The sequence below is a fragment of the Drosophila ficusphila genome, unplaced genomic scaffold (assembly GCF_018152265.1).
Source record: "Drosophila ficusphila isolate 14025-0441.05 unplaced genomic scaffold, ASM1815226v1 contig_197, whole genome shotgun sequence".
NCBI lineage: Eukaryota > Metazoa > Arthropoda > Insecta > Diptera > Drosophilidae > Drosophila > Drosophila ficusphila.
Genome location: NW_025064091.1, coordinates 3,484,761 through 3,509,071, shown reverse-complemented (window position 1 = coordinate 3,509,071; position 24,311 = coordinate 3,484,761). Strand labels below are relative to the sequence as shown.

Genomic DNA, 24,311 nt, shown 5'->3' with positions numbered 1-24,311 from the left:
GAAGCCCACAGAAGGAACCTCGGCCAAACCGACAACTCTGAAACCAACTGAGGCAACCACTTCAAAGCCCACAGAGGGAACCTCGGCCAAACCGACAAGTCTGAAACCAACTGAGGCAACCAGTGTGAAGCCCACAACTTTGAAGCCCACAGAAGGAACCTCGGCCAAACCGACAACTCTGAAACCAACTGAGGCAACCAGTGTGAAGCCCACAACTTTAAAGCCCACGGAGGGAACCTCGGCCAAACCGACAACTCTGAAACCAACTGAGGCAACCAGTGTGAAGCCCACAACTTTGAAACCCACAGAGGGAACCTCGGCCAAACCGACAACTCTGAAACCAACTGAGGCAACCAGTGTGAAGCCCACAACTTTGAAGCCCACAGAGGGAACCTCGGCCAAACCGACAACTCTGAAACCAACTGAGGCAACCAGTGTGAAGCCCACAACTTTGAAGCCCACAGAGGGAACCTCGGCCAAACCGACAACTCTGAAACCAACTGAGGCAACCAGTGTGAAGCCCACAACTTTGAAGCCCACAGAGGGAACCTCGGCCAAACCGACAACTCTGAAACCAACTGAGGCAACCACTTCAAAGCCCACAGAGGGAACCTCGGCCAAACCGACAACTCTGAAACCAACTGAGGCAACCAGTGTGAAGCCCACAGAGGGAACCTCGGCCAAACCGACAACTCTGAAACCAACTGAGGCAACCAGTGTGAAGCCCACAACTTTGAAGCCCACAGAGGGAACCTCGGCCAAACCGACAACTCTGAAACCAACTGAGGCAACCAGTGTGAAGCCCACAACTTTGAAGCCCACAGAGGGAACCTCGGCCAAACCGACCACTCTGAAACCAACTGAAGCAACCAGTGTGAAGCCCACAACTTTGAAGCCCACAGAGGGAACCTCGGCCAAACCGACAACTCTGAAACCAACTGAGGCAACCAGTGTGAAGCCCACAACTTTGAAGCCCACAGAGGGAACCTCGGCCAAACCGACAACTCTGAAACCAACTGAGGCAACCAGTGTGAAGCCCACAACTTTGAAGCCCACAGAGGGAACCTCGGCCAAACCGACAACTCTGAAACCAACTGAGGCAACCACTTCAAAGCCCACAGAGGGAACCTCGGCCAAACCGACAACTTTGAAACCAACTGAGGCAACCAGTGTGAAGCCCACAACTTTGAAGCCCACAGAGGGAACCTCGGCCAAACCGACAACTTTGAAACCAACTGAGGCAACCACTTCAAAGCCCACAGAGGGAACCTCGGCCAAACCGACAACTCTGAAACCAACTGAGGCAACCAGTGTGAAGCCCACAGAAGGAACCTCGGCCAAACCGACAACTCAAAAACCAACTGAGGCAACCAGTGTGAAGCCCACAACTTTAAAGCCCACGGAGGGAACCTCGGCCAAACCGACAACTCTGAAACCAACTGAGGCAACCAGTGTGAAGCCCACAACTTTGAAGCCCACAGAGGGAACCTCGGCCAAACCGACAACTCTAAAACCAACTGAGGCAACCAGTGTGAAGCCTACAACTTTGAAGCCCACAGAGGGAACCTCGGCCAAACCGACAACTCTGAAACCAACTGAGGCAACCAGTGTGAAGCCCACAACTTTGAAGCCCACAGAGGGAACCTCGGCCAAACCGACAACTCTGAAACCAACTGAGGCAACCACTTCAAAGCCCACAGAGGGAACCTCGGCCAAGCCGACAACTCTGAAACCAACTGAGGCAACCAGTGTGAAGCCCACAACTTTGAAGCCCACAGAGGGAACCTCGGCCAAACCGACAACTCTGAAACCAACTGAGGCAACCACTTCAAAGCCCACAACTTCAAAGCCCACAGAGGGAACCTCGGCCAAGCCGACAACTCTGAAACCAACTGAGGCAACCAGTGTGAAGCCCACAACTTTGAAGCCCACAGAGGGAACCTCGGCCAAACCGACAACTCTGAAACCAACTGAGGCAACCAGTGTGAAGCCCACAACTTTGAAGCCCACAGAGGGAACCTCGGCCAAACCGACCACTCTGAAACCAACTGAGGCAACCAGTGTGAAGCCCACAACGTTGAAGCCCACAGAGGGAACCTCAGCCAAACCGACAACTCTGAAACCAACTGAGGCAACCAGTGTGAAGCCCACAACTTTGAAGCCCACAGAGGGAACCTCGGCCAAACCGACAACTCTGAAACCAACTGAGGCAACCAGTGTGAAGCCCACAACTTTAAAGCCCACAGAGGAAACCTCGGCCAAACCGACAACTCTGAAACCAACTGAGGCAACCAGTGTGAAGCCCACAACTTTGAAGCCCACAGAAGGAACCTCGGCCAAACCGACAACTCTGAAACCAACTGAGGCAACCACTTCAAAGCCCACAGAGGGAACCTCGGCCAAACCGACAACTCTGAAACCAACTGAGGCAACCAGTGTGAAGCCCACAACTTTGAAGCCCACGGAGGGAACCTCGGCCAAACCGACAACTCTAAAACCAACTGAGGCAACCAGTGTGAAGCCCACAGAGGGAACCTCGGCCAAACCGACAACTCTGAAACCAACTGAGGCAACCAGTGTGAAGCCCACAACTTTGAAGCCCACAGAGGGAACCTCGGCCAAACCGACAACTCTGAAACCAACTGAGGCAACCAGTGTGAAGCCCACAACTTTGAAGCCCACAGAGGGAACCTCGGCCAAACCGACAACTCTGAAACCAACTGAGGCAACCAGTGTGAAGCCCACAACTTTGAAGCCCACAGAAGGAACCTCGGCCAAACCGACAACTCTGAAACCAACCAGTGTGAAGCCCACAACTTTAAAGCCCACGGAGGGAACCTCGGCCAAACCGACAACTCTGAAACCAACTGAGGCAACCAGTGTGAAGCCCACAACTTTGAAGCCCACAGAGGGAACCTCGGCCAAACCGACAACTCTGAAACCAACTGCGGCAACCAGTGTGAAGCCCACAACTTTGAAGCCCACAGAGGGAACCTCGGCCAAACCGACAACTCTGAAACCAACTGAGGCAACCAGTGTGAAGCCCACAACTTTGAAGCCCACAGAGGGAACCTCGGCCAAACCGACAACTCTGAAACCAACTGAGGCAACCACTTCAAAGCCCACAGAGGGAACCTCGGCCAAACCGACAACTCTGAAACCAACTGAGGCAACCAGTGTGAAGCCCACAACTTTGAAGCCCACAGAGGGAACCTCGGCCAAACCGACAACTCTGAAACCAACTGAGGAAACCAGTGTGAAGCCCACAACTTTGAAGCCCACAGAGGGAACCTCGGCCAAACCGACAACTCTGAAACCAACTGAGGCAACCAGTGTGAAGCCCACAACTTTGAAGCCCACAGAGGGAACCTCGGCCAAACCGACAACTCTGAAACCAACTGCGGCAACCAGTGTGAAGCCCACAACTTTGAAGCCCACAGAGGGAACCTCGGCCAAACCGACAACTCTGAAACCAACTGAGGCAACCAGTGTGAAGCCCACAACTTTGAAGCCCACAGAGGGAACCTCGGCCAAACCGACAACTCTCAAACCAACTGAGGCAACCACTTCAAAGCCCACAGAGGGAACCTCGGCCAAACCGACAACTCTGAAACCAACTGAGGCAACCAGTGTGAAGCCCACAACTTTGAAGCCCACAGAGGGAACCTCGGCCAAACCGACAACTCTGAAACCAACTGAGGCAACCAGTGTGAAGCCCACAACTTTGAAGCCCACAGAGGGAACCTCGGCCAAACCGACAACTCTGAAACCAACTGAGGCAACCACTTCAAAGCCCACAGAGGGAACCTCGGCCAAACCGACAACTCTGAAACCAACTGAGGCAACCAGTGTGAAGCCCACAACTTTGAAGCCCACAGAGGGAACCTCGGCCAAACCGACAACTCTGAAACCAACTGAGGCAACCAGTGTGAAGCCCACAACTTTGAAGCCCACAGAAGGGACCTCGGCCAAACCGACAACTCTGAAACCAACTGAGGCAACCACTTCAAAGCCCACAGAGGGAACCTCGGCCAAACCGACAACTCTGAAACCAACTGAGGCAACCAGTGTGAAGCCCACAACTTTGAAGCCCACAGAGGGAACCTCGGCCAAACCGACAACTCTGAAACCAACTGAGGCAACCAGTGTGAAGCCCACAACTTTGAAGCCCACAGAGGGAACCTCGGCCAAACCGACAACTCTGAAACCAACTGAGGCAACCAGTGTGAAGCCCACAACTTTGAAGCCCACAGAGGAAACCTCGGCCAAACCGACAACTCTGAAACCAACTGAGGCAACCACTTCAAAGCCCACAGAGGGAACCTCGGCCAAACCGACAACTCTGAAACCAACTGAGGCAACCAGTGTGAAGCCCACAACTTTGAAGCCCACAGAAGGAACCTCGGCCAAACCGACAACTCTGAAACCAACTGAGGCAACCACTTCAAAGCCCACAGAGGGAACCTCGGCCAAACCGACAACTCTGAAACCAACTGAGGCAACCAGTGTGAAGCCCACAACTTTGAAGCCCACGGAGGGAACCTCGGCCAAACCGACAACTCTGAAACCAACTGAGGCAACCAGTGTGAAGCCCACAACTTTGAAGCCCACAACTTTGAAGCCCACAGAGGGAACCTCGGCCAAACCGACAACTCTGAAACCAACTGAGGCAACCAGTGTGAAGCCCACAGAGGGAACCTCGGCCAAACCGACAACTCTGAAACCAACTGAGGCAACCAGTGTGAAGCCCACAACTTCGAAGCCCACAGAGGGAACCTCGGCCAAACCGACAACTCTGAAACCAACTGAGGCAACCAGTGTGAAGCCCACAACTTTGAAGCCCACAGAGGGAACCTCGGCCAAACCGACAACTCTGAAACCAACTGAGGCAACCAGTGTGAAGCCCACAACTTTGAAGCCCACAGAGGGAACCTCGGCCAAACCGACAACTCTGAAACCAACTGAGGCAACCAGTGTGAAGCCCACAACTTCGAAGCCCACAGAGGGAACCTCGGCCAAACCGACAACTCTGAAACCAACTGCGGCAACCAGTGTGAAGCCCACAACTTTGAAGCCCACAGAGGGAACCTCGGCCAAACCGACAACTCAGAAACCAACTGAGGCAACCACTTCAAAGCCCACAGAGGGAACCTCGGCCAAACCGACAACTCTGAAACCAACTGAGGCAACCAGTGTGAAGCCCACAACTTTGAAGCCCACAGAAGGAACCTCGGCCAAACCGACAACTCTGAAACCAACTGAGGCAACCAGTGTGAAGCCCACAACTTTAAAGCCCACAGAGGGAACCTCGGCCAAACCGACAACTCTGAGACCAACTGAGGCAACCACTTCAAAGCCCACAGAGGGAACCTCGGCCAAACCGACAACTCTGAAACCAACTGAGGCAACCAGTGTGAAGCCCACAACTTTGAAGCCCACAGAGGGAACCTCGGCCAAACCGACAACTCTGAAACCAACTGAGGCAACCACTTCAAAGCCCACAGAGGGAACCTCGGCCAAACCGACAACTCTGAAACCAACTGAGGCAACCAGTGTGAAGCCCACAACTTTGAAGCCCACAGAGGGAACCTCGGCCAAACCGACAACTCTGAAACCAACTGAGGCAACCAGTGTGAAGCCCACAACTTTGAAGCCCACAGAGGGAACCTCGGCCAAACCGACAACTCTCAAACCAACTGAGGCTACCACTTCAAAGCCCACAGAGGGAACCTCTGCCAAACCGACAACTCTCAAACCAACTGAGGCAACCAGTGTGAAGCCCACAACTTTGAAGCCCACAGAGGGAACCTCGGCCAAACCGACAACTCTGAAACCAACTGAGGCAACCAGTGTGAAGCCCACAACTTTGAAGCCCACAGAGGGAACCTCGGCCAAACCGACAACCCTGAGACCAACTGAGGCAACCAGTGTGAAGCCCACAACTTTGAAGCCCACAGAAGGAACCTCGGCCAAACCGACAACTCTGAAACCAACTGAGGCAACCAGTGTGAAGCCCACAACTTTGAAGCCCACAGAGGGAACCTCGGCCAAACCGACAACTCTGAAACCAACTGAGGCAACCAGTGTGAAGCCCACAACTTTGAAGCCCACAGAGGGAACCTCGGCCAAACCGACAACTCTGAAACCAACTGAGGCAACCAGTGTGAAGCCCACAACTTTGAAGCCCACAGAGGGAACCTCGGCCAAACCGACAACTCTGAAACCAACTGAGGCAACCAGTGTGAAGCCCACAACTTTGAAGCCCACAGAGGGAACCTCGGCCAAACCGACAACTCTGAAACCAACTGAGGCAACCAGTGTGAAGCCCACAACTTTGAAGCCCACAGAGGGAACCTCGGCCAAACCGACAACTCTGAAACCAACGGAGGCTACCACTTCAAAGCCCACAGAGGGAACCTCGGCCAAACCGACAACTCTGAAACCAACTGAGGCAACCAGTGTGAAGCCCACAACTTTGAAGCCCACAGAGGGAACCTCGGCCAAACCGACAACTCTGAAACCAACTGAGGCAACCAGTGTGAAGCCCACAACTTTGAAGCCCACAGAGGGAACCTCGGCCAAACCGACAACTCTGAAACCAACTGAGGCAACCAGTGTGAAGCCCACAACTTTGAAGCCCACAGAGGGAACCTCGGCCAAACCGACAACTCTGAAACCAACTGAGGCAACCAGTGTGAAGCCCACAACTTTGAAGCCCACAGGGGGAACCTCGGCCAAACCGACAACTCTGAAACCAACTGAGGCAACCAGTGTGAAGCCCACAACTTTGAAGCCCACAGAAGGAACCTCGGCCAAACCGACAACTCTGAAACCAACTGAGGCAACCAGTGTGAAGCCCACAACTTTAAAGCCCACAGAGGGAACCTCGGCCAAACCGACAACTCTGAGACCAACTGAGGCAACCACTTCAAAGCCCACAGAGGGAACCTCGGCCAAACCGACAACTCTGAAACCAACTGAGGCAACCAGTGTGAAGCCCACAACTTTGAAGCCCACAGAGGGAACCTCGGCCAAACCGACAACTCTGAAACCAACTGAGGCAACCAGTGTGAAGCCCACAACTTTGAAGCCCACAGACGGAACCTCGGCCAAACCGACAACTCTGAAACCAACTGAGGCAACCACTTCAAAGCCCACAGAGGGAACCTCGGCCAAACCGACAACTCTGAAACCAACTGAGGCAACCAGTGTGAAGCCCACAACTTTGAAGCCCACAGAGGGAACCTCGGCCAAACCGACAACTCTGAAACCAACTGAGGCTACCACTTCAAAGCCCACAGAGGGAACCTCGGCCAAACCGACAACTCTGAAACCAACTGAGGCAACCAGTGTGAAGCCCACAACTTTGAAGCCCACAGAGGGAACCTCGGCCAAACCGACAACTCTCAAACCAACTGAGGCAACCAGTGTGAAGCCCACAACTTTGAAGCCCACAGAGGGAACCTCGGCCAAACCGACAACTCTGAAACCAACTGAGGCAACCAGTGTGAAGCCCACAGAGGGAACCACGGCCAAACCGACAACTCTGAAACCAACTGAGGCAACCAGTGTGAAGCCCACAACTTTGAAGCCCACAGAGGGAACCTCGGCCAAACCGACAACTCTCAAACCAACTGAGGCTACCACTTCAAAGCCCACAGAGGGAACCTCTGCCAAACCGACAACTCTCAAACCAACTGAGGCAACCAGTGTGAAGCCCACAACTTTGAAGCCCACAGAGGGAACCTCGGCCAAACCGACAACTCTGAAACCAACTGAGGCAACCAGTGTGAAGCCCACAACTTTGAAGCCCACAGAGGGAACCTCGGCCAAACCGACAACCCTGAGACCAACTGAGGCAACCAGTGTGAAGCCCACAACTTTGAAGCCCACAGAAGGAACCTCGGCCAAACCGACAACTCTGAAACCAACTGAGGCAACCAGTGTGAAGCCCACAACTTTGAAGCCCACAGAGGGAACCTCGGCCAAACCGACAACTCTGAAACCAACTGAGGCAACCAGTGTGAAGCCCACAACTTTGAAGCCCACAGAGGGAACCTCGGCCAAACCGACAACTCTGAAACCAACTGAGGCAACCAGTGTGAAGCCCACAACTTTGAAGCCCACAGAGGGAACCTCGGCCAAACCGACAACTCTGAAACCAACTGAGGCAACCAGTGTGAAGCCCACAACTTTGAAGCCCACAGAGGGAACCTCGGCCAAACCGACAACTCTGAAACCAACTGAGGCAACCAGTGTGAAGCCCACAACTTTGAAGCCCACAGAGGGAACCTCGGCCAAACCGACAACTCTGAAACCAACTGAGGCAACCAGTGTGAAGCCCACAACTTTGAAGCCCACAGAGGGAACCTCGGCCAAACCGACAACTCTGAAACCAACTGAGGCAACCAGTGTGAAGCCCACAACTTTGAAGCCCACAGAGGGAACCTCGGCCAAACCGACAACTCTGAAACCAACTGAGGCAACCAGTGTGAAGCCCACAACTTTGAAGCCCACAGAGGGAACCTCGGCCAAACCGACAACTCTGAAACCAACTGAGGCTACCACTTCAAAGCCCACAGAGGGAACCTCGGCCAAACCGACAACTCTGAAACCAACTGAGGCAACCAGTGTGAAGCCCACAACTTTGAAGCCCACAGAGGGAACCTCGGCCAAACCGACAACTCTGAAACCAACTGAGGCAACCAGTGTGAAGCCCACAACTTTGAAGCCCACAGAGGGAACCTCGGCCAAACCGACAACTCTGAAACCAACTGAGGCAACCAGTGTGAAGCCCACAACTTTGAAGCCCACAGAGGGAACCTCGGCCAAACCGACAACTCAGAAACCAACTGAGGCAACCACTTCAAAGCCCACAGAGGGAACCTCGGCCAAACCGACAACTCTGAAACCAACTGAGGCAACCAGTGTGAAGCCCACAACTTTGAAGCCCACAGAGGGAACCTCGGCCAAACCGACAACTCTGAAACCAACTGAGGCAACCAGTGTGAAGCCCACAACTTTGAAGCCCACAGAGGGAACCTCGGCCAAACCGACAACTCTGAAACCAACTGAGGCTACCACTTCAAAGCCCACAGAGGGAACCTCGGCCAAACCGACAACTCTGAAACCAACTGAGGCAACCAGTGAGAAGCCCACAACTTTGAAGCCCACAGAGGGAACCTCGGCCAAACCGACAACTCTGAAACCAACTGAGGCAACCAGTGTGAAGCCCACAACTTTGAAGCCCACAGAGGGAACCTCGGCCAAACCGACAACTCTGAAACCAACTGAGGCAACCAGTGTGAAGCCCACAACTTTGAAGCCCACAGAGGGAACCTCGGCCAAACCGACAACTCTGAAACCAACTGAGGCAACCAGTGTGAAGCCCACAACTTTGAAGCCCACAGAGGGAACCTCGGCCAAACCGACAACTCTGAAACCAACTGAGGCAACCAGTGTGAAGCCCACAACTTTGAAGCCCACAGAGGGAACCTCGGCCAAACCGACAACTCTGAAACCAACTGAGGCTACCACTTCAAAGCCCACAGAGGGAACCTCGGCCAAACCGACAACTCTGAAACCAACTGAGGCAACCAGTGTGAAGCCCACAACTTTGAAGCCCACAGAGGGAACCTCGGCCAAACCGACAACTCTGAAACCAACTGAGGCAACCAGTGTGAAGCCCACAACTTTGAAGCCCACAGAGGGAACCTCGGCCAAACCGACAACTCTGAAACCAACTGAGGCAACCAGTGTGAAGCCCACAACTTTGAAGCCCACAGAGGGAACCTCGGCCAAACCGACAACTCTGAAACCAACTGAGGCAACCAGTGTGAAGCCCACAACTTTGAAGCCCACAGAGGGAACCTCGGCCAAACCGACAACTCTGAAACCAACTGAGGCAACCAGTGTGAAGCCCACAACTTTGAAGCCCACAGAAGGAACCTCGGCCAAACCGACAACTCTGAAACCAACTGAGGCAACCACTTCAAAGCCCACAGAGGGAACCTCGGCCAAACCGACAACTTTGAAACCAACTGAGGCAACCAGTGTGAAGCCCACAACTTTGAAGCCCACAGAAGGAACCTCGGCCAAACCGACAACTCTGAAACCAACTGAGGCAACCAGTGTGAAGCCCACAACTTTGAAGCCCACAGAGGGAACCTCGGCCAAACCGACAACTCTGAAACCAACTGAGGAAACCAGTGTGAAGCCCACAACTTTGAAGCCCACAGAGGGAACCTCGGCCAAACCGACAACTCTGAAACCAACTGAGGCAACCAGTGTGAAGCCCACAACTTTGAAGCCCACAGAGGGAACCTCGGCCAAACCGACAACTCTGAAACCAACTGAGGCAACCAGTGTGAAGCCCACAACTTTGAAGCCCACAGAGGGAACCTCGGCCAAACCGACAACTCTGAAACCAACTGAGGCAACCAGTGTGAAGCCCACAACTTTGAAGCCCACAGAGGGAACCTCGGCCAAACCGACAACTCAGAAACCAACTAAGGCAACCACTTCAAAGCCCACAGAGGGAACCTCGGCCAAACCGACAACTCTGAAACCAACTGAGGCAACCAGTGTGAAGCCCACAACTTTGAAGCCCACAGAGGGAACCTCGGCCAAACCGACAACTCAGAAACCAACTGAGGCAACCAGTGTGAAGCCCACAACTTTGAAGCCCACAGAAGGAACCTCGGCCAAACCGACAACTCTGAAACCAACTGAGGCAACCAGTGTGAAGCCCACAACTTTGAAGCCCACAGAGGGAACCTCGGCCAAACCGACAACTCAGAAACCAACTGAGGCAACCAGTGTGAAGCCCACAACTTTGAAGCCCACAGAAGGAACCTCGGCCAAACCGACAACTCTGAAACCAACTGAGGCAACCAGTGTGAAGCCCACAACTTTGAAGCCCACAGAGGGAACCTCGGCCAAACCGACAACTCTGAAACCAACTGAGGCTACCACTTCAAAGCCCACAAAGGGAACCTCGGCCAAACCGACAACTCTCAAACCAACTGAGGCAACCAGTGTGAAGCCCACAACTTTGAAGCCTACAGAGGGAACCTCGGCCAAACCGACAACTCTGAAACCAACTGAGGCAACCAGTGTGAAGCCCACAACTTTGAAGCCCACAGAGGGAACCTCGGCCAAACCGACAACTCAGAAACCAACTGAGGCAACCAGTGTGAAGCCCACAGACGGAACCTCGGCCAAACCGACAACTCTGAAACCAACTGAGGCAACCACTTCAAAGCCCACAGAGGGAACCTCAGCCAAACCGACAACTCTGAAACCAACTGAGCGAACCTCTGTGAAGCCCACAACCTTGAAGCCCACAGAGCGAACTTCAGCCAGACCGACAACTCTGAAATCAACTACGAGGAGAACTTCACAAAGGACAACAACCATTAGGCCCACAACCAAGAGGACGTCTACTGAGTCTGGTAGCACGACCGAAACTCTTCCACCGTTCAATATATTTGATGTGGTATCTGGTTCGCCATTACCATCAACCACGACCGATGTTTAGTACGAGACTCGGATCTCAAAATATTCCTATAGTATTGATAAGCTTTTTGAAATTAGTTCATGTACATTTGTATTCTAATAAACACTCAACAACCGTAGATCCTACAGCTTGCATAACAAAAATGCATAATTTCTTTAAAGATTCTTAAATGGCCTAAGCACTACGAAAAAAAAATTTATGGTTTGTAACTTTTTCCAGGTGGCTGTGCTGTTCAGAGTACGAGTACGAGTATTGTTTCCTATTCCTAGAAATCAGGGAACTTCACAGGGGTATGTTGTTGTCCAGGGCGTTGTCGTCTTCGGCGCTCTCCTCACTTTCATTGTCGCTGTTGGCATCACGCCAGTCGCAGAGTCCAGGGAACTTTTCGCTGATCCGATGCTGGAGGCATTTGGAGCCCGCCGGACCGGGTTGGTAAATTGGTTCGTTGAATATGTTGTTGTAGTCGTAGTTGCAAGTCAGCATGAACTGGAACCGATTCGATTTGGGCTCCAGAAAGCGAACACCGGCGCATCCAACGCGATGCACTCGATCCGAAACCAAGAGGGTAAAGTGACCAATTTTCTTGCTGTCAAAAAAAAAAATATGTAATTAAAAATCTATTTTTCAAAGTTTCTGCTTACAGTTAAAGTTACAAAAATCTTAAAAGAGATATTTTTAACCCTTCAGTATTTAAGTAAATAATATGAGTACTAAAAAGGCAATTCTTTGGTAAGGAATTGATTAATTTAGAAAATATAATATGTATGTATAATCATATTGTATATGCAATCAAGTATCATCGGTTTGATTTCCTTTTTCGCCTATTTTTGTTATGAAAAGTTTTTAAAGTGAAATGTACTTGATCGTCTTACCCCTGCGGATGTGGTCGATATCTGTCGATGAAGGTCTGATTGGCATCCTGGTACTCCCGGAACCAGTTGATCACAAAGGACTTCATGCGCCGCGAGTGCGACTTGAACTCCCGTCCGATCCAGAAGTATCCGATATTCTGGCCGCTGAACTTGAAGCGCGGCGTATTGCGGCACTTGTCGTGGGCGAACTGGCACCGCTTCGCATGAAGGGCGGCCATCTGCTCCAGTTCGTTGTCCCATCGCAGGAGTGGCATGTGGGCGGCACTCTGATAGCCAGCCAGATCCCCGCTGGCGATCTTCGATCTGGCCAAGTTGTGCATGTCGAGCAGAAGTTGTCGTCGCCGTTCGCTCATTTCCAGGAGCTTGGGTTCCGGTCCACAGGCGGCGGAGAAGCTGCCATCATTGCCACAGGCGGTGTGCGGTACGTGCACCACATGCGTTCCGTTGTACAACTCGCACAGTGAAGCCTTGCAATAGCCACCCAATTGCGTGGTGGTGCTGGTGGTGGTGGCTCCGTTTGAACTTCCCAATTCACTTAGCACAAAAAGGAGCACTGCAGGCGCCCAAAAAGCGGCAACGCTGCACTTGCTCAACAATCTCGGCATCTCGACGATCAAAACGCTACTGAGCTGCTATCCGCGAGCACTTTGGGTTTATGAATGGGCTTGAATGCGAATAAAAAAGCCACTGGACGATCGGGCCAGCTTCGCTGCTTTTCCCACATCTCTAGGGTTGGGCAGCGCTGCGGGGTCCATAACTGGTTCTCATTAGAAAGAAATTAGCCATGGGAATTAGCCGCTGCGGCAAGTGGAGCTTCAAGATGAGGACATCCCCACAGTCGCCCATTCTTAAAATAATATCTTAATCACCCAGAGCCGATAATCTGGGTATAATCTTGGTTATGATTAGGTGGAAATTGCCTGGCTTGGTAGAAACTAGTTATTAATAGCTGACTATGCTCAATCTTAAAATTTTTTTAATATATTTGTATGGTTCAAATAATAGGGGTAAGCAATTTAGAGTTTGTTCCAAAATTATATATATTTCAAAAAATGTCAACGCAATTAATTGAAGACCGTTTAGGAATTAAACTATTAGAAATAAAAATTTTTTTTTATGAGTTAAAGTAAAGTTTAAATTGAATGGACTAACTAAAAGTTAAAGATTGATTTGGTTTTATAAATACCTTTATTACAATTTTTATTATTATGTGATTAAATAAAAAACAATTAATTCCTACGAGTGTACTTTGTTGTCCAGTGCACAAACGAATAAGTTTGCCCGGGAATGACCACCCACCAATCATCCGAGGCTTCCGGCTTTGCAACGCACACTTTGCACCACCATACCGATACTATATATCCGCCGATCCAGTCTGATTTCAGCCGATCCGTGGTAGACCGGTTTGGCTGCGGCTCATCTAGTAAAACTGTGGGCCTGGCCCCGTGTAAATAAGTAGTATAATCAGTAACCGCCGGCCAGTGTGGGAAAAATGCTCGCTTCAAGGCAATTGCCGATAAGTAGCTGACTCGGGGAATTACTGCCTTTGCGCCAGGTTTTACAAAACTAAGCTGGCTAAAAGCCGTTAACATAACACATCGGCAAAAAAAAGCCGTCGTAAACCCAAATCAGCAAAAAAGAGCAAAACAATATAAAACATGGTGTAAAGATGGCAGAACATACAGAAATTTAAGAAACGTCGACAGAAACGTGCCTCACACCTAATCGGCATTAATTAAAATAACAAAGCTTCGACAGCTGAAGTTCTTCGCACTAAAAACACTAACAAAACCAATATGCGAAATATGCAAAAAACCGAAAACGCCGATAATACGAAAAGGCAAAAAAAAAAAAAAATCAATTATGACTTTGGTCATTGTGACGTCGAATGGCCATCCCCGAAAAAGCAAAAAAGAATGGTTCGCGACTTTTATTGATTCTGGATTCGAGTCTGGGTCAATTCTATTTTTGATTCTAACGGTTTTATCGTACCGTGACCAACAGGTTTCAAATACTTGGGTTCTTGATACTTGTTTTCATTTCAACTGTAAGTGCTGTTGCATATTGTGCTTACAACAGGTTTGGTTTAAATGGGGCTTATCAATTAGTAATTTTAAGTAAAACTTCTCAGTGAGTACACTAAATAAAAATAAATTCCAAATATTTAAAGAGCAACGATAACAAAAATGAAAATTCCTGAAAAATGATTTATCTGTCTGAAAAAATTCAAAGGGGAATGATTTACGTGAGCTACAATAATATTACAACCTTTTCTACTTTATTTCGTACGTGCCATTTGATAGGATCGTAAAAAAAAAGCAACGTTTGTCAGACTTTTAGTTTTGAAATATTTTTCTAATGAATCTACCAGGGTATTTGACTCTTCGGAGCATTGGATTTAGAGTCTAGATTTCGCTGCTTCTTTTATTGGCCAATTACGATGCGGCTGGTTGTTTCGCTTTATTGACTCCATCACATCACTGAGTTTCTTTAAGAAGTTCGGCTCATCCGATGCGATCATTCACTTTTGTTCTAAAAAGCGTTGAAGAATTAATTTATGCATTTGGGAAAGTTTTATGAGTTACATAAGTGTATTTACGTTCTTTCTATTGCAAAAGTCTTTAGAAATGTCGGGTTAATTTCCAAGATTCGTTTTGCTATAGTTTTCCCATTATTCATTGAATCTATAAATTTGTGCGTCACTTTAACAACGAAATCCTAATTCAATTGCAGTCCCAATAACAATTTCGAATCGAATTGCTGGAAAATATTCAATTGGTCTTGGGATTTATTGGCTGACTCAGCTGAAGTTGTCTTGCATATATGATTAGCAAAATATGATTATGAATGATTTGTGAGCGGCAATCGAGCCGCAACCGCAATAGCTATAATCGCTATTATATGGCCACGATTTCAACTGGCTAGACTCTCGTACTCGTATTTCGTCGACATCGACATCGACATCGACATCGGCTCTTAACTGCTGTTGTAATTAAAGATCTCTGGGCAGTCATCGTATAGATCAAGTCGAAGTTGAAGTTGAAGAAGATCGCGTGTGGATATTCATACGTTTGTACAAATATAATTTGCATAGAAAATGATTAATCACGCAGCGATTAATTGCCGTCGACATCAACGTTGCAGTTGTTAAATAAAAACAATAAATTTAGCAGCGACTAAACATAAATTACTGTGAAAATGTGTACGAAAATACATTTTGGCCCGGGTAACCCCGCCAGGCGTTATGATTGGCAGCATAATTAGACTTTGTCTGGCTGGATTGCTGGATTGCTGGATGGCTGGCTGCCCGGCTGGCCATCTCCCGCTGCACTTCCTCATTCTGTAATTACACCAATTGCGGCAGTACATCACGTTAAGCGTGACGCCATTTGACCTCCAGTTGGGCGATAATCATATATTGGCACGCCAGAACTATGGAAATGTCGCCAAGCAAGAAGTGACAAAAGTGCACAGAAAATTGTATACTAAAATATCTAACAAGCTGCAAAAAATGGATTTGCAGAAAAGTGACCAGATCCCAGCACTTCTAAGCCTATATCTTTTATAATTTTTATCCGATTTACAAGTGGCATACTTCTTTAAGTTTGTCAATAACATATCTAACAAGCTGCATCATTAGTTTATTTTGCATATAATGTTTTGTCATTTTTTATGACCCCTCCTTTGAAAAGTTGCAAAAAGAATCATTATTTTATTAATTATTAATTAATATTAATTATTATTATTATTATTATTATTATTATTATTATTATTATTATTATTATTATTATTATTATTATTATTATTATTATTATTATTATTATTATTATTATTATTATTATTATTATTATTATTATTATTCTTGTTTAAAAAACCCAACCAGTAAGCCATTTCAGAGTAAATAAATGAGTGACCCTTGATTCATCTGTTCATATGGAGATTACAGAATATTTCGTTTTCCAAATAATTCTGTAACATCAGTGAAATGGAGGATTTAAATGGGAAAAAGTCTGAGAATGGCAGGGTTTGGGAGTGCGAAGATAGCAACGAATGGCTTGAAGAGTCTCCTCATAAGAGGACTCGTCTCGAAGACTCAAAAGAAGTAAGGGTTTGGATATGTAGGCAATTAGAACCTATCGAGTCGAACACCGTTGGTGACCTAACTCTACAAATTTCTGAAGAGACGCCCGATACAATTGATTCAGTAATTTAAAATATTGGTAAGGCTCAAGATTGTTTATTACTGCTTTTCTCATGCTAAAATCTTATTTCAGACTGTGTACTTTTATTAAATGCGAGACTTGCAGGGCCGCCTAATTAGCCGGATGAATACAAAGAAGATGTGTGCTATTTGCTACTTAGTTGGACAATATAAAAACCATTTTCTCCTTTTATTGAGAACAATTTGGGTATTTGGGTTTCCGTTGGACTCTGCTGAATTTTTCGTATTTGGTATTTCGTTACTCCTATTATATTTGAAAGTCAGAAAAAAAAGTTCTGGCAATCCGTTGGATGCATGATAAAGAAATGTAATTGGTAATTATTTAATGGATCCTACAATCTGAAACTGAAGTGGTTGAACACAAAATAAAGTTTTTCAAATAAAAGGAATAATTTCCACCCAAATTTCGATAAGTTTGGGACGTAATTTTCCCTGGAGTGTCTTGTGTGATTATGTTGCAATCCTCTCTGAACTTGGCCATAACCAGTGCACATATTGGCCACACAACGATTGCGTCACAGCATTTGGCTGGCTCTCTAATGTCCGGCGATGAAGGCTTCCATCACAATTAGCATATTTCGTCCAGTGTCTTTCGACCCGGCTCTCTTGTGATCTCTTTGTGTGCGAGTGTGTTTGTGTGTGTGTGTGTGTCCGTGTGAGCCACATAATTGCTGGCAACAGAACGTGACGTTTGCAATGGCGACTTTGTGTCGTGGGTTGTTACCTTGGCAATTAGTTGGTCGAATCTGCCAAGGCATAATTACATACACGATGCAGCTCTCTCCTAAATTTATCAAACTTTGCTCCCTCTGCACTGTGCGCTTTGTTTATATATTTTGGCATTTACAGTCTTAATTAAGCTACCTTATACGCAACCGTTCATTCATTAACGAATAGTTAAAACACATCCTTTTATGCGGTATTTAGAAATAGTTTCCCAAAAAATGCATGCTAGTGAAAATATACCCTTAGTTTTTGTTTCCTTTTAATAAAAAAAAAAAAACAAAAATGATGACTGCAAATTTAGAGGATCCATTGCTTCCATTTTGGCCAAGCTAGAAATAGAAGCCCTTTATATTTTTTGGATCTTGCTCAGTCGTGGTATTTTTGCATTTTGGCTTTAGCTTTTTCCGAAAATATTGCGTGTTTTGCAGCGCGGTTTTCTGGCTTTTCCCCCGCTTGTTGGTGTTTGGGTTTTTGCTTGTTGTTTTTGCACGATGCCATTACGATTGTCAGCCAGTTGTCAGGTGTTGGCTAGCTGCATTTCATTTTCATTTCGCTTTATTAAATTTAATTCTCGGCTTTGTCTCTCCGCTCATATGTGTGTGTGTGTGTGTGTGTGTGTGCACTAATTAAATTCATGCTGAAATTTTTCTAATTAAAAGTTTACTAATGAAATTTATGCAGCTGCTGCTGCCAATGCTGCTGTCTGTGTGGGTTAGTGTATGTGTGTGTGGGTGTGTGTGTGTATGGGTGTGTTGGTGTATTCGGTTGAAAGCCCAAAAGTCGCGCTTTCAATTAAAAATCGCCATGAACGGTCGGGATTTAGCTTGGAATGGGCACTTTACACACGGACAGCTGGCGAGTTTGATGTGCTCGAATTAGATTTGTATTAAATTGCATTTTTGTGGTTATTATTTATTTCATTGCCTTTCGCAGCACTTTCATGTCTCACATCTGCCACAGCGTTTTTTTTTTTTTTTTTTTTTTTTTTGGTTGTTTTTAACGTGTTTGCGTAAACAACTGCGTGGGCAAGTTAATGCAATCAAATGTGGCATAATTAAAAACTAATATCGGCGTCGGAGGCTGAAAGGCCGAGAGGGTCCGTGTTGCGGTTTCATTATCAACTTAGTGTAAATAAATGAGCAGGCCGTGATTTAGTTGATTATATCGATATTTGCACATCGTCATTAGCCCGAGGAGTTTGACTACTTTGATTTACATTGTTTCGCTCCTTTGAAAAACCAAAACTCAAAGGGGGGCACCCAAACGAAAAGTGTAAATAAACCAGCAGGCCTTGATTTATCTATTTGCACATTTTAATTTCAATCGTCGCAAACCAGACGAAACACTATTTTGAAACTAGAACATAGAATATTATTCCGATGGAGTCTCCAAGTGAGGGTTTGTCTCGCAAATGCAAGATATTTGACCGCCAATACACTATTAAATGGTGTGATGAGCCTCCTTATAAAAGACGTCGCCTCGACGAAGCTAATGAAGTGTATATCTACCGTCGGGAACAGATCCAATCGGATTTATGCAACGGCCTCACTTGGGAAACTAAAGTACAAGTGCTTGATCCACCAGGTGATTGATTAATTGTTCTTAAACTTCGCTAACGCACTTGTAGATTATTAGTATTAATAATTAGTATTAACAGATCCCAAATGGGATAGGTTTTCTAAATTTACTTTACTACATATTACATTTTCTCGGGAGTAAAATTATAAATTGAACCCTCTTAGACAAACGTTTTTGGTTTCAGATTAGATTTCTCAAACATTTTACTAATTATATTAAATACTTTTTTTTAAACAGCTCAAAAAAAAGGATTACTTTCGAATTTAGTTAAAGGAGTTAAACACTTGTATTCTATGTTATTCAAACGTTAAATTATTTAAACACAGAAGTTCTAGAAACTTCATGATTTTGGATAAATGTTTAAATTTTCTATTTTATAAAATTCGTAAGATGAAAAATTTATGTTGGTAAGTATTACAGAGAATCAGTTACGAATTATAGAAAATATTTATGTTTTATTTAGAGTGATAAAATAGGATAATTAAAGGCGGATATTAAAAATTAGATTTAGCATTGCTTTATAGATTTTGGTAAGTCTATTGGATTTTTTTAACTAACATATCAGTAAGATTATATATTATATATTATTGTTATAGCTCAAAAAAAGGATTTATTTTTGACTTGCTTTTCTAATTTTAATGATCAAGTGAGGATTGTTTTTCCTGAAGACGGGACTATTAAGTAATTACATGCACACACTAACACACACGCGCACACACACACAGAGAGAGGCGCACGTGTATGCGATGGCAACTAAATTACGGAAGCGTTTTGCGCTATGTGGCGCCTCCCAAGGATTTCATTTGGCTGGCAAGTCACGTGATGTGCAACAGCAGCAGTGCGCTGTTAACTTGTGGGTTGTGTTACGGTAAACGCTCTCCTCCGGGTTCCCTTTGGCTCGCGCGGAGGTCAGGGGTCAGGGGTGAGGGGTCAAACGCCGACCCGACACAATGATAAACTGCGTGCCGCAATATGAGCCAGCTAGCCGCAAAACTTTTGGCCAAGAACAACGACGACGAGTGCTTAGCGGCCAACAGAGAAAGTCCAGCCTGCCGCTAATTTATGTCCTCTTGGCCCTCTCGCAAGATGGATCCACATCCAGACTGTTGGCCCATGGCCCCTTGGCCAGTGCAGTTGGCCGGCTTTCGCTCTCTCTTTCCTTTCTCCCGAGTGTTTAACATGCGCCGACTGGCGCTCTTTCTGGCTTTTATACCTCCTCCATTCCCACTTGCCACTTGGAGTTCCCTTTTCGGTTCGGTTGCGACATGGTCAACTGGCACATGGCATTCCCAGCGGCACGCTCCGGGGGCATCAATATTCCCGACGCTGGACGCGCATGGCCACCTCCGGAGGGGAAGGCGGTCGCAGGACCACCGGAGATCCCAAGACACGCTGCTGCACTGCGCGAAAAAAAGTATTGTAAAGTTATATGTCCAAGGAAGCAAGCCATCGCATTAAAGTATATACGAAACATGTGGAAACTATAAAGATACATTAATGACTTAATTTATTTTTCAACTTAAATGAAAGCATTAGAAAATAAATCTATGAATTTTTGATATTATTAATATTAGTATTTAATTATATTAGTTATAAGGTATTTTTTTTATGTATAATTATGAAATAGGTTTTTGGGGAAAATAGTATTTGAGTATTTCTTTTTATTTGAAAGATTTATGGCTATATTCTATCTATTTACTTATTTATTTTTTTTTATGGTTTAAATGGAAAGTAGTCTATATTAAAATTTCTAAAACTAAAAAAATTCTCTACCGTGCAATTAAGATGCTTGAGTAGAAAACTAGCAAGGTAAATAGTTACTGCACTTCTTGTGCCATAAACTTTCTGACAGTGCACCGATTCCGATTGCGATAGAAATACTTGCACAGAGACACGGGAGCCAAGGCTAAAGCACAGTCAAAATATTGACACGACTTGCTCTTGGCCGAGCTCTTTGTTGCGCTTTATTGACACTGGCCAAGGACGTGCACCGCATCCTGCCCTCGAATCTTGGAGTCCTCGAATCTTCGAGTCCCCGAAACCACGAATCCTTGAATCCTCGAATCCTGGCATCCACTACTTGCTGCTTGCCACTTTGTGCCTTCCGTCTGCCGACTTCCTTTTAATCTCGATTCCAAATTGGTCGATTTTAAAGACATTTGCTTTGTTTCGAATGGCTTGCATTTTGAAATTCGTTTACTTCAATAATGCCAAATAATGGCTGAGATTTCGTTGGGCGATTTATATATTTTCCACCGGCTGGTTTTCCCTTCTTTCCTTTTTTTTTGCCCAGAAGAAGATTCGCTCGTGTTCTCACGTATGTGGTTTGGTTTTCTTTTCTTTTCTTTTTTTTTTTTTTTTGAAATATTGCTTGTATTTTGCCCTTTATTTATGCTCGTTTCGCCTCGTTTTGTTTGGTTGTTTTCTCGTTTTTTATTCTGGGGGGCTTTTGTCTTTGCCGCATTCGAAAGAGGAGAGCGTGTTTGGCTTAGCCGATTTGCACGGCTTCGAACTAACGCAGGGGTCTTACGATTGTGGGTGAAAATTCAAAGATGGAATCTGTGCAATCATGGCAGAAGGTAATGCAAGCTAAACTAAAGGTAAAGACCCCGAGATCTGTTAAGTGTTTTACTGCTAACTTATGGTTTAAAAGCATTAGTGGTTTTAATATTTCTTATGAGTAACAATTTAATGCGGAAGAAGTGTTAATAAATAATACAATTTAAATAATTTGTAAGAAATATTGAAATAAAATAAATATAACTATTTGAAAGATACAATTGTAAAAACAGTGGCACCACTGCGTATGAGCAATGCACCTTGGCCAGTATGTAATATAACTTATTAAAAACTCTTAAATAATTGCGAAATTGCGCACATAAAATTAAGTGTTTTGCTATGAAATTATGGCTTAGAAGCATTAGTGGTCTTAATATTTTAAATGAGTAGCAATTTAATGCGGAATAAGTATTAAAAAATAGATTCACCTTTTAAAAATAATACAATACAAATAAATAATAAAAAATAAATGTAAAACTAGAAATAAAATAAATATAACTATTTGAAAGATACAATTGTAAATAACAGTGGCACCACTGCGTATGAGCAATGCACCTTGGCCAGTATGTAATATAACTTATTAAAAACTCTTGAATAATTGCGAAATTGCGCACATAAAATAATAAGGGTTTACCATAGCATCCTCCCATTTTCATACCAATTTAACTGCCCATTTTTTTTGCCTCATGACTTTCATTTCGCCGCAAATGGCCGGCATTGTTAACGTAAGTCAGTTGGCCATCGACTTGAGCTCATCCTGATTGCATGGCGTAAATAGTTCGCCGGGGAGCAAATGTCCTTTTGGCTGATGGCTGTTGGGTGTTGGGTGTTGGCTGTTGGCTGTTGGCTGTTGACGCTTAAGCCACTCACATCATAACGTAATCACTTTACGTTGCCGCGTAATGCAGACCGCAAACACGCATACATTCACATTCTTCCGGCGAAGGCGAAAACGGCGGTCTTACGGCATTTCCATATGCAATTGGGCGCATTAATTCAATTGAGCCGATTTCAATGCTCCCACAGAATGCTAACGATAATGACAACGGCCAACCGACCGACCGACCGACCGACCGACCGACCGACCGACCGACCGACCGACCGACCGACCGAACGGTTCGTCGGCCAATGAACAAATGACATTAAATAAATAAGCATAATTAATGCAGTCCTTCGACAAGTCCTTCGCTCCTTCGCTCTCTCCATCGTCCTTGATCCTTGACTGTCGGCGATGCCTATCTATCCCGTGCTATTCGGGGCCATCCCTTTCTGCCTTGTGCCTAATTTAGCCCGATGGCAGACTTTATGCCTCGACAGGAGCCAGGAGACGGGAGACGGGAGAGACGACTTCGAGTTCGGGACACTAAGTGGCAGCAGATTCCCAGAGACTCTATAAATATGACTGTGAGTCATAAAAATGTATGAGGCGCAGTTGTCGAAGGGCATGAATTTTATGCGGGCCTTGTTGTGCTCCTTCGCTCCACTGGGGACAAAGTGCCATCAAAACTGCAAGTAACATTTTAAATACAATATACTCGTATACTCCTAATAAGAAACGTGACCATTCAGAATGCGTCTTGGGTAATTTTTTACTGGCCTTCTGGAATTAAATACAATGGCATATTGCTAAGGAAAATTCTTGAACAATTAAAAACATTGTGTGAATAGAAATCACAAATACATAAATTTTTTGGAAAATCTTCATTTAGACCTTTCGATTTTTTAGCTTGCTTGAATTTTATGCACAAAGTACAACGTATTCCTGAAAGTAGACTACTTATATTAAGTAGGGAACTTCTTATATGTACTTTTATTGTATCTTTTTCTCCCTGTGTATGTGACAAGGACAATCATTACGTGTTGGTGTTGTCGCACAGCTGGGACCACACCCCATCCCCATCCTCCTCCATCCGCATCTCCATCTCCATCTTCATCGGCTGCTCCGTCTTCGTTTCCGTCCATCTCCTCCTGTCCACATCCCTCATCCTGGATTCCACCCATCCCGCTCTCCCCATTCCGGATTCCCCGTGCCTTATCCAACGATTCCGGATTGGCAAGTAGCCCCATCGCCACGTGGCCACGTGTTTACATGCGCTCCGGCCATAAAGTAACGCCAACAAACGCACTTTACAGCCTCCAAAAGTCCCGGCTAGATGGAAGCTCTGTGGGCGGGATGACAGTCCTCCAAGTGCGCACTCCTGCCGAAGGTGGCTCATGCTAAATTTTTAATGAAACGTCGCATAGAAAACGGCAAAACTTGAATTTATGACTAGCACATGAACACACGGACAAGCCGAAGCAAGGACAAGGGCTTTTCTTTTTTGAGAAGAAAGGTATGTTTGATTGTTTTAAATTTAAAAAAATTAACAAGAAATTATATAAATTTATAAAGATTTTGTGAAACCAATTTAAGCACTTTTAATACTTTTTCTGCTTATTTTAAAATTATTTATAATATATATACTTATAAAACCAGGTATCCCAAAGTCTGGTGTTTTTATCTAAGTGTTTCTTTGGCCGTGAAACCTTTTTTCCAGCCGGAGGCTCGGGTCACGACCCGATTTTGATTAGCTGCGATTGGTCGCAGTTGTTGACGGCTGCTTGATGCCAAAATAAAAAGTAAGATGGGATTTCCCCTCGAAAAGAAAAAAGGATTGCTAACCTTATGAACCAGGAAATTTGGATTTAAAATAAGCTCTACACTAAAAAATCAAAGCTCTAAAAAATCTGAAAAAAAAAACAAATTTGCAATATGTGTCAAATAAAATATAGAATCCATTACTGTTAACCAATAAATTGTAATGAAGTGAAATAAAAACCAGACTTAACTTAATGA

General features: G+C 45.9%; 2 protein-coding genes and 2 long non-coding RNA genes across 4 annotated transcripts; 3 read left to right on the top strand and 1 right to left on the bottom strand.

The window, feature by feature from the left end:
• Positions 1 to 58: 58 nt before the first annotated feature.
• On the top strand, positions 59 to 11,636 carry LOC108097761 (mucin-2-like; the record flags this gene model as incomplete). The annotated part of the gene is made up of 7 exons (XM_043209541.1): positions 59 to 583; positions 671 to 2,365; positions 2,531 to 4,576; positions 4,772 to 4,966; positions 5,147 to 8,857; positions 9,101 to 10,980; positions 11,392 to 11,636. Coding segments are annotated over 7 exons (10,200 nt in total), but the record flags the coding sequence as incomplete, so codon positions are not given.
• Positions 11,592 to 13,040, bottom strand: LOC108097762 (antigen 5 like allergen Cul n 1). Its single transcript, XM_017200282.2, has 2 exons — positions 12,391 to 13,040; positions 11,592 to 12,104 (listed from the first exon to the last, which is right to left on the bottom strand). Exons 1-2 carry the CDS (start codon positions 12,993 to 12,995, stop codon positions 11,801 to 11,803), a joined length of 909 nt encoding a protein of 302 aa, XP_017055771.1. The 5' UTR covers positions 12,996 to 13,040; the 3' UTR covers positions 11,592 to 11,800.
• Positions 13,041 to 16,319: 3,279 nt separating this feature from the next.
• Positions 16,320 to 16,784, top strand: LOC108097465. Its single transcript, XR_001771784.1, has 2 exons — positions 16,320 to 16,610; positions 16,665 to 16,784. It is a non-coding gene; the product is annotated as an uncharacterized LOC108097465 (long non-coding RNA).
• Positions 16,785 to 18,650: 1,866 nt separating this feature from the next.
• On the top strand, positions 18,651 to 20,408 carry LOC108097438. The gene is made up of 4 exons (XR_001771779.2): positions 18,651 to 18,922; positions 19,154 to 19,323; positions 19,380 to 19,446; positions 19,513 to 20,408. It is a non-coding gene; the product is annotated as an uncharacterized LOC108097438 (long non-coding RNA).
• The last annotated feature ends 3,903 nt before the right edge of the window (positions 20,409 to 24,311 follow it).

What these genes read in the sequence shown, in the direction of transcription:
- LOC108097762 (XM_017200282.2), bottom strand. Translation starts at nt 12,995, where the DNA reads ATGCCGAGATTGTTGAGCAAGTGCAGCGTTGCCGCTTTTTGGGCGCCT. An exon ending in TATCGACCACATCCGCAGGG is followed by an intron (nt 12,105 to 12,390) that starts GTAAGACGATCA and finishes TTTTTTTGACAG; the next exon opens with CAAGAAAATTGGTCACTTTA.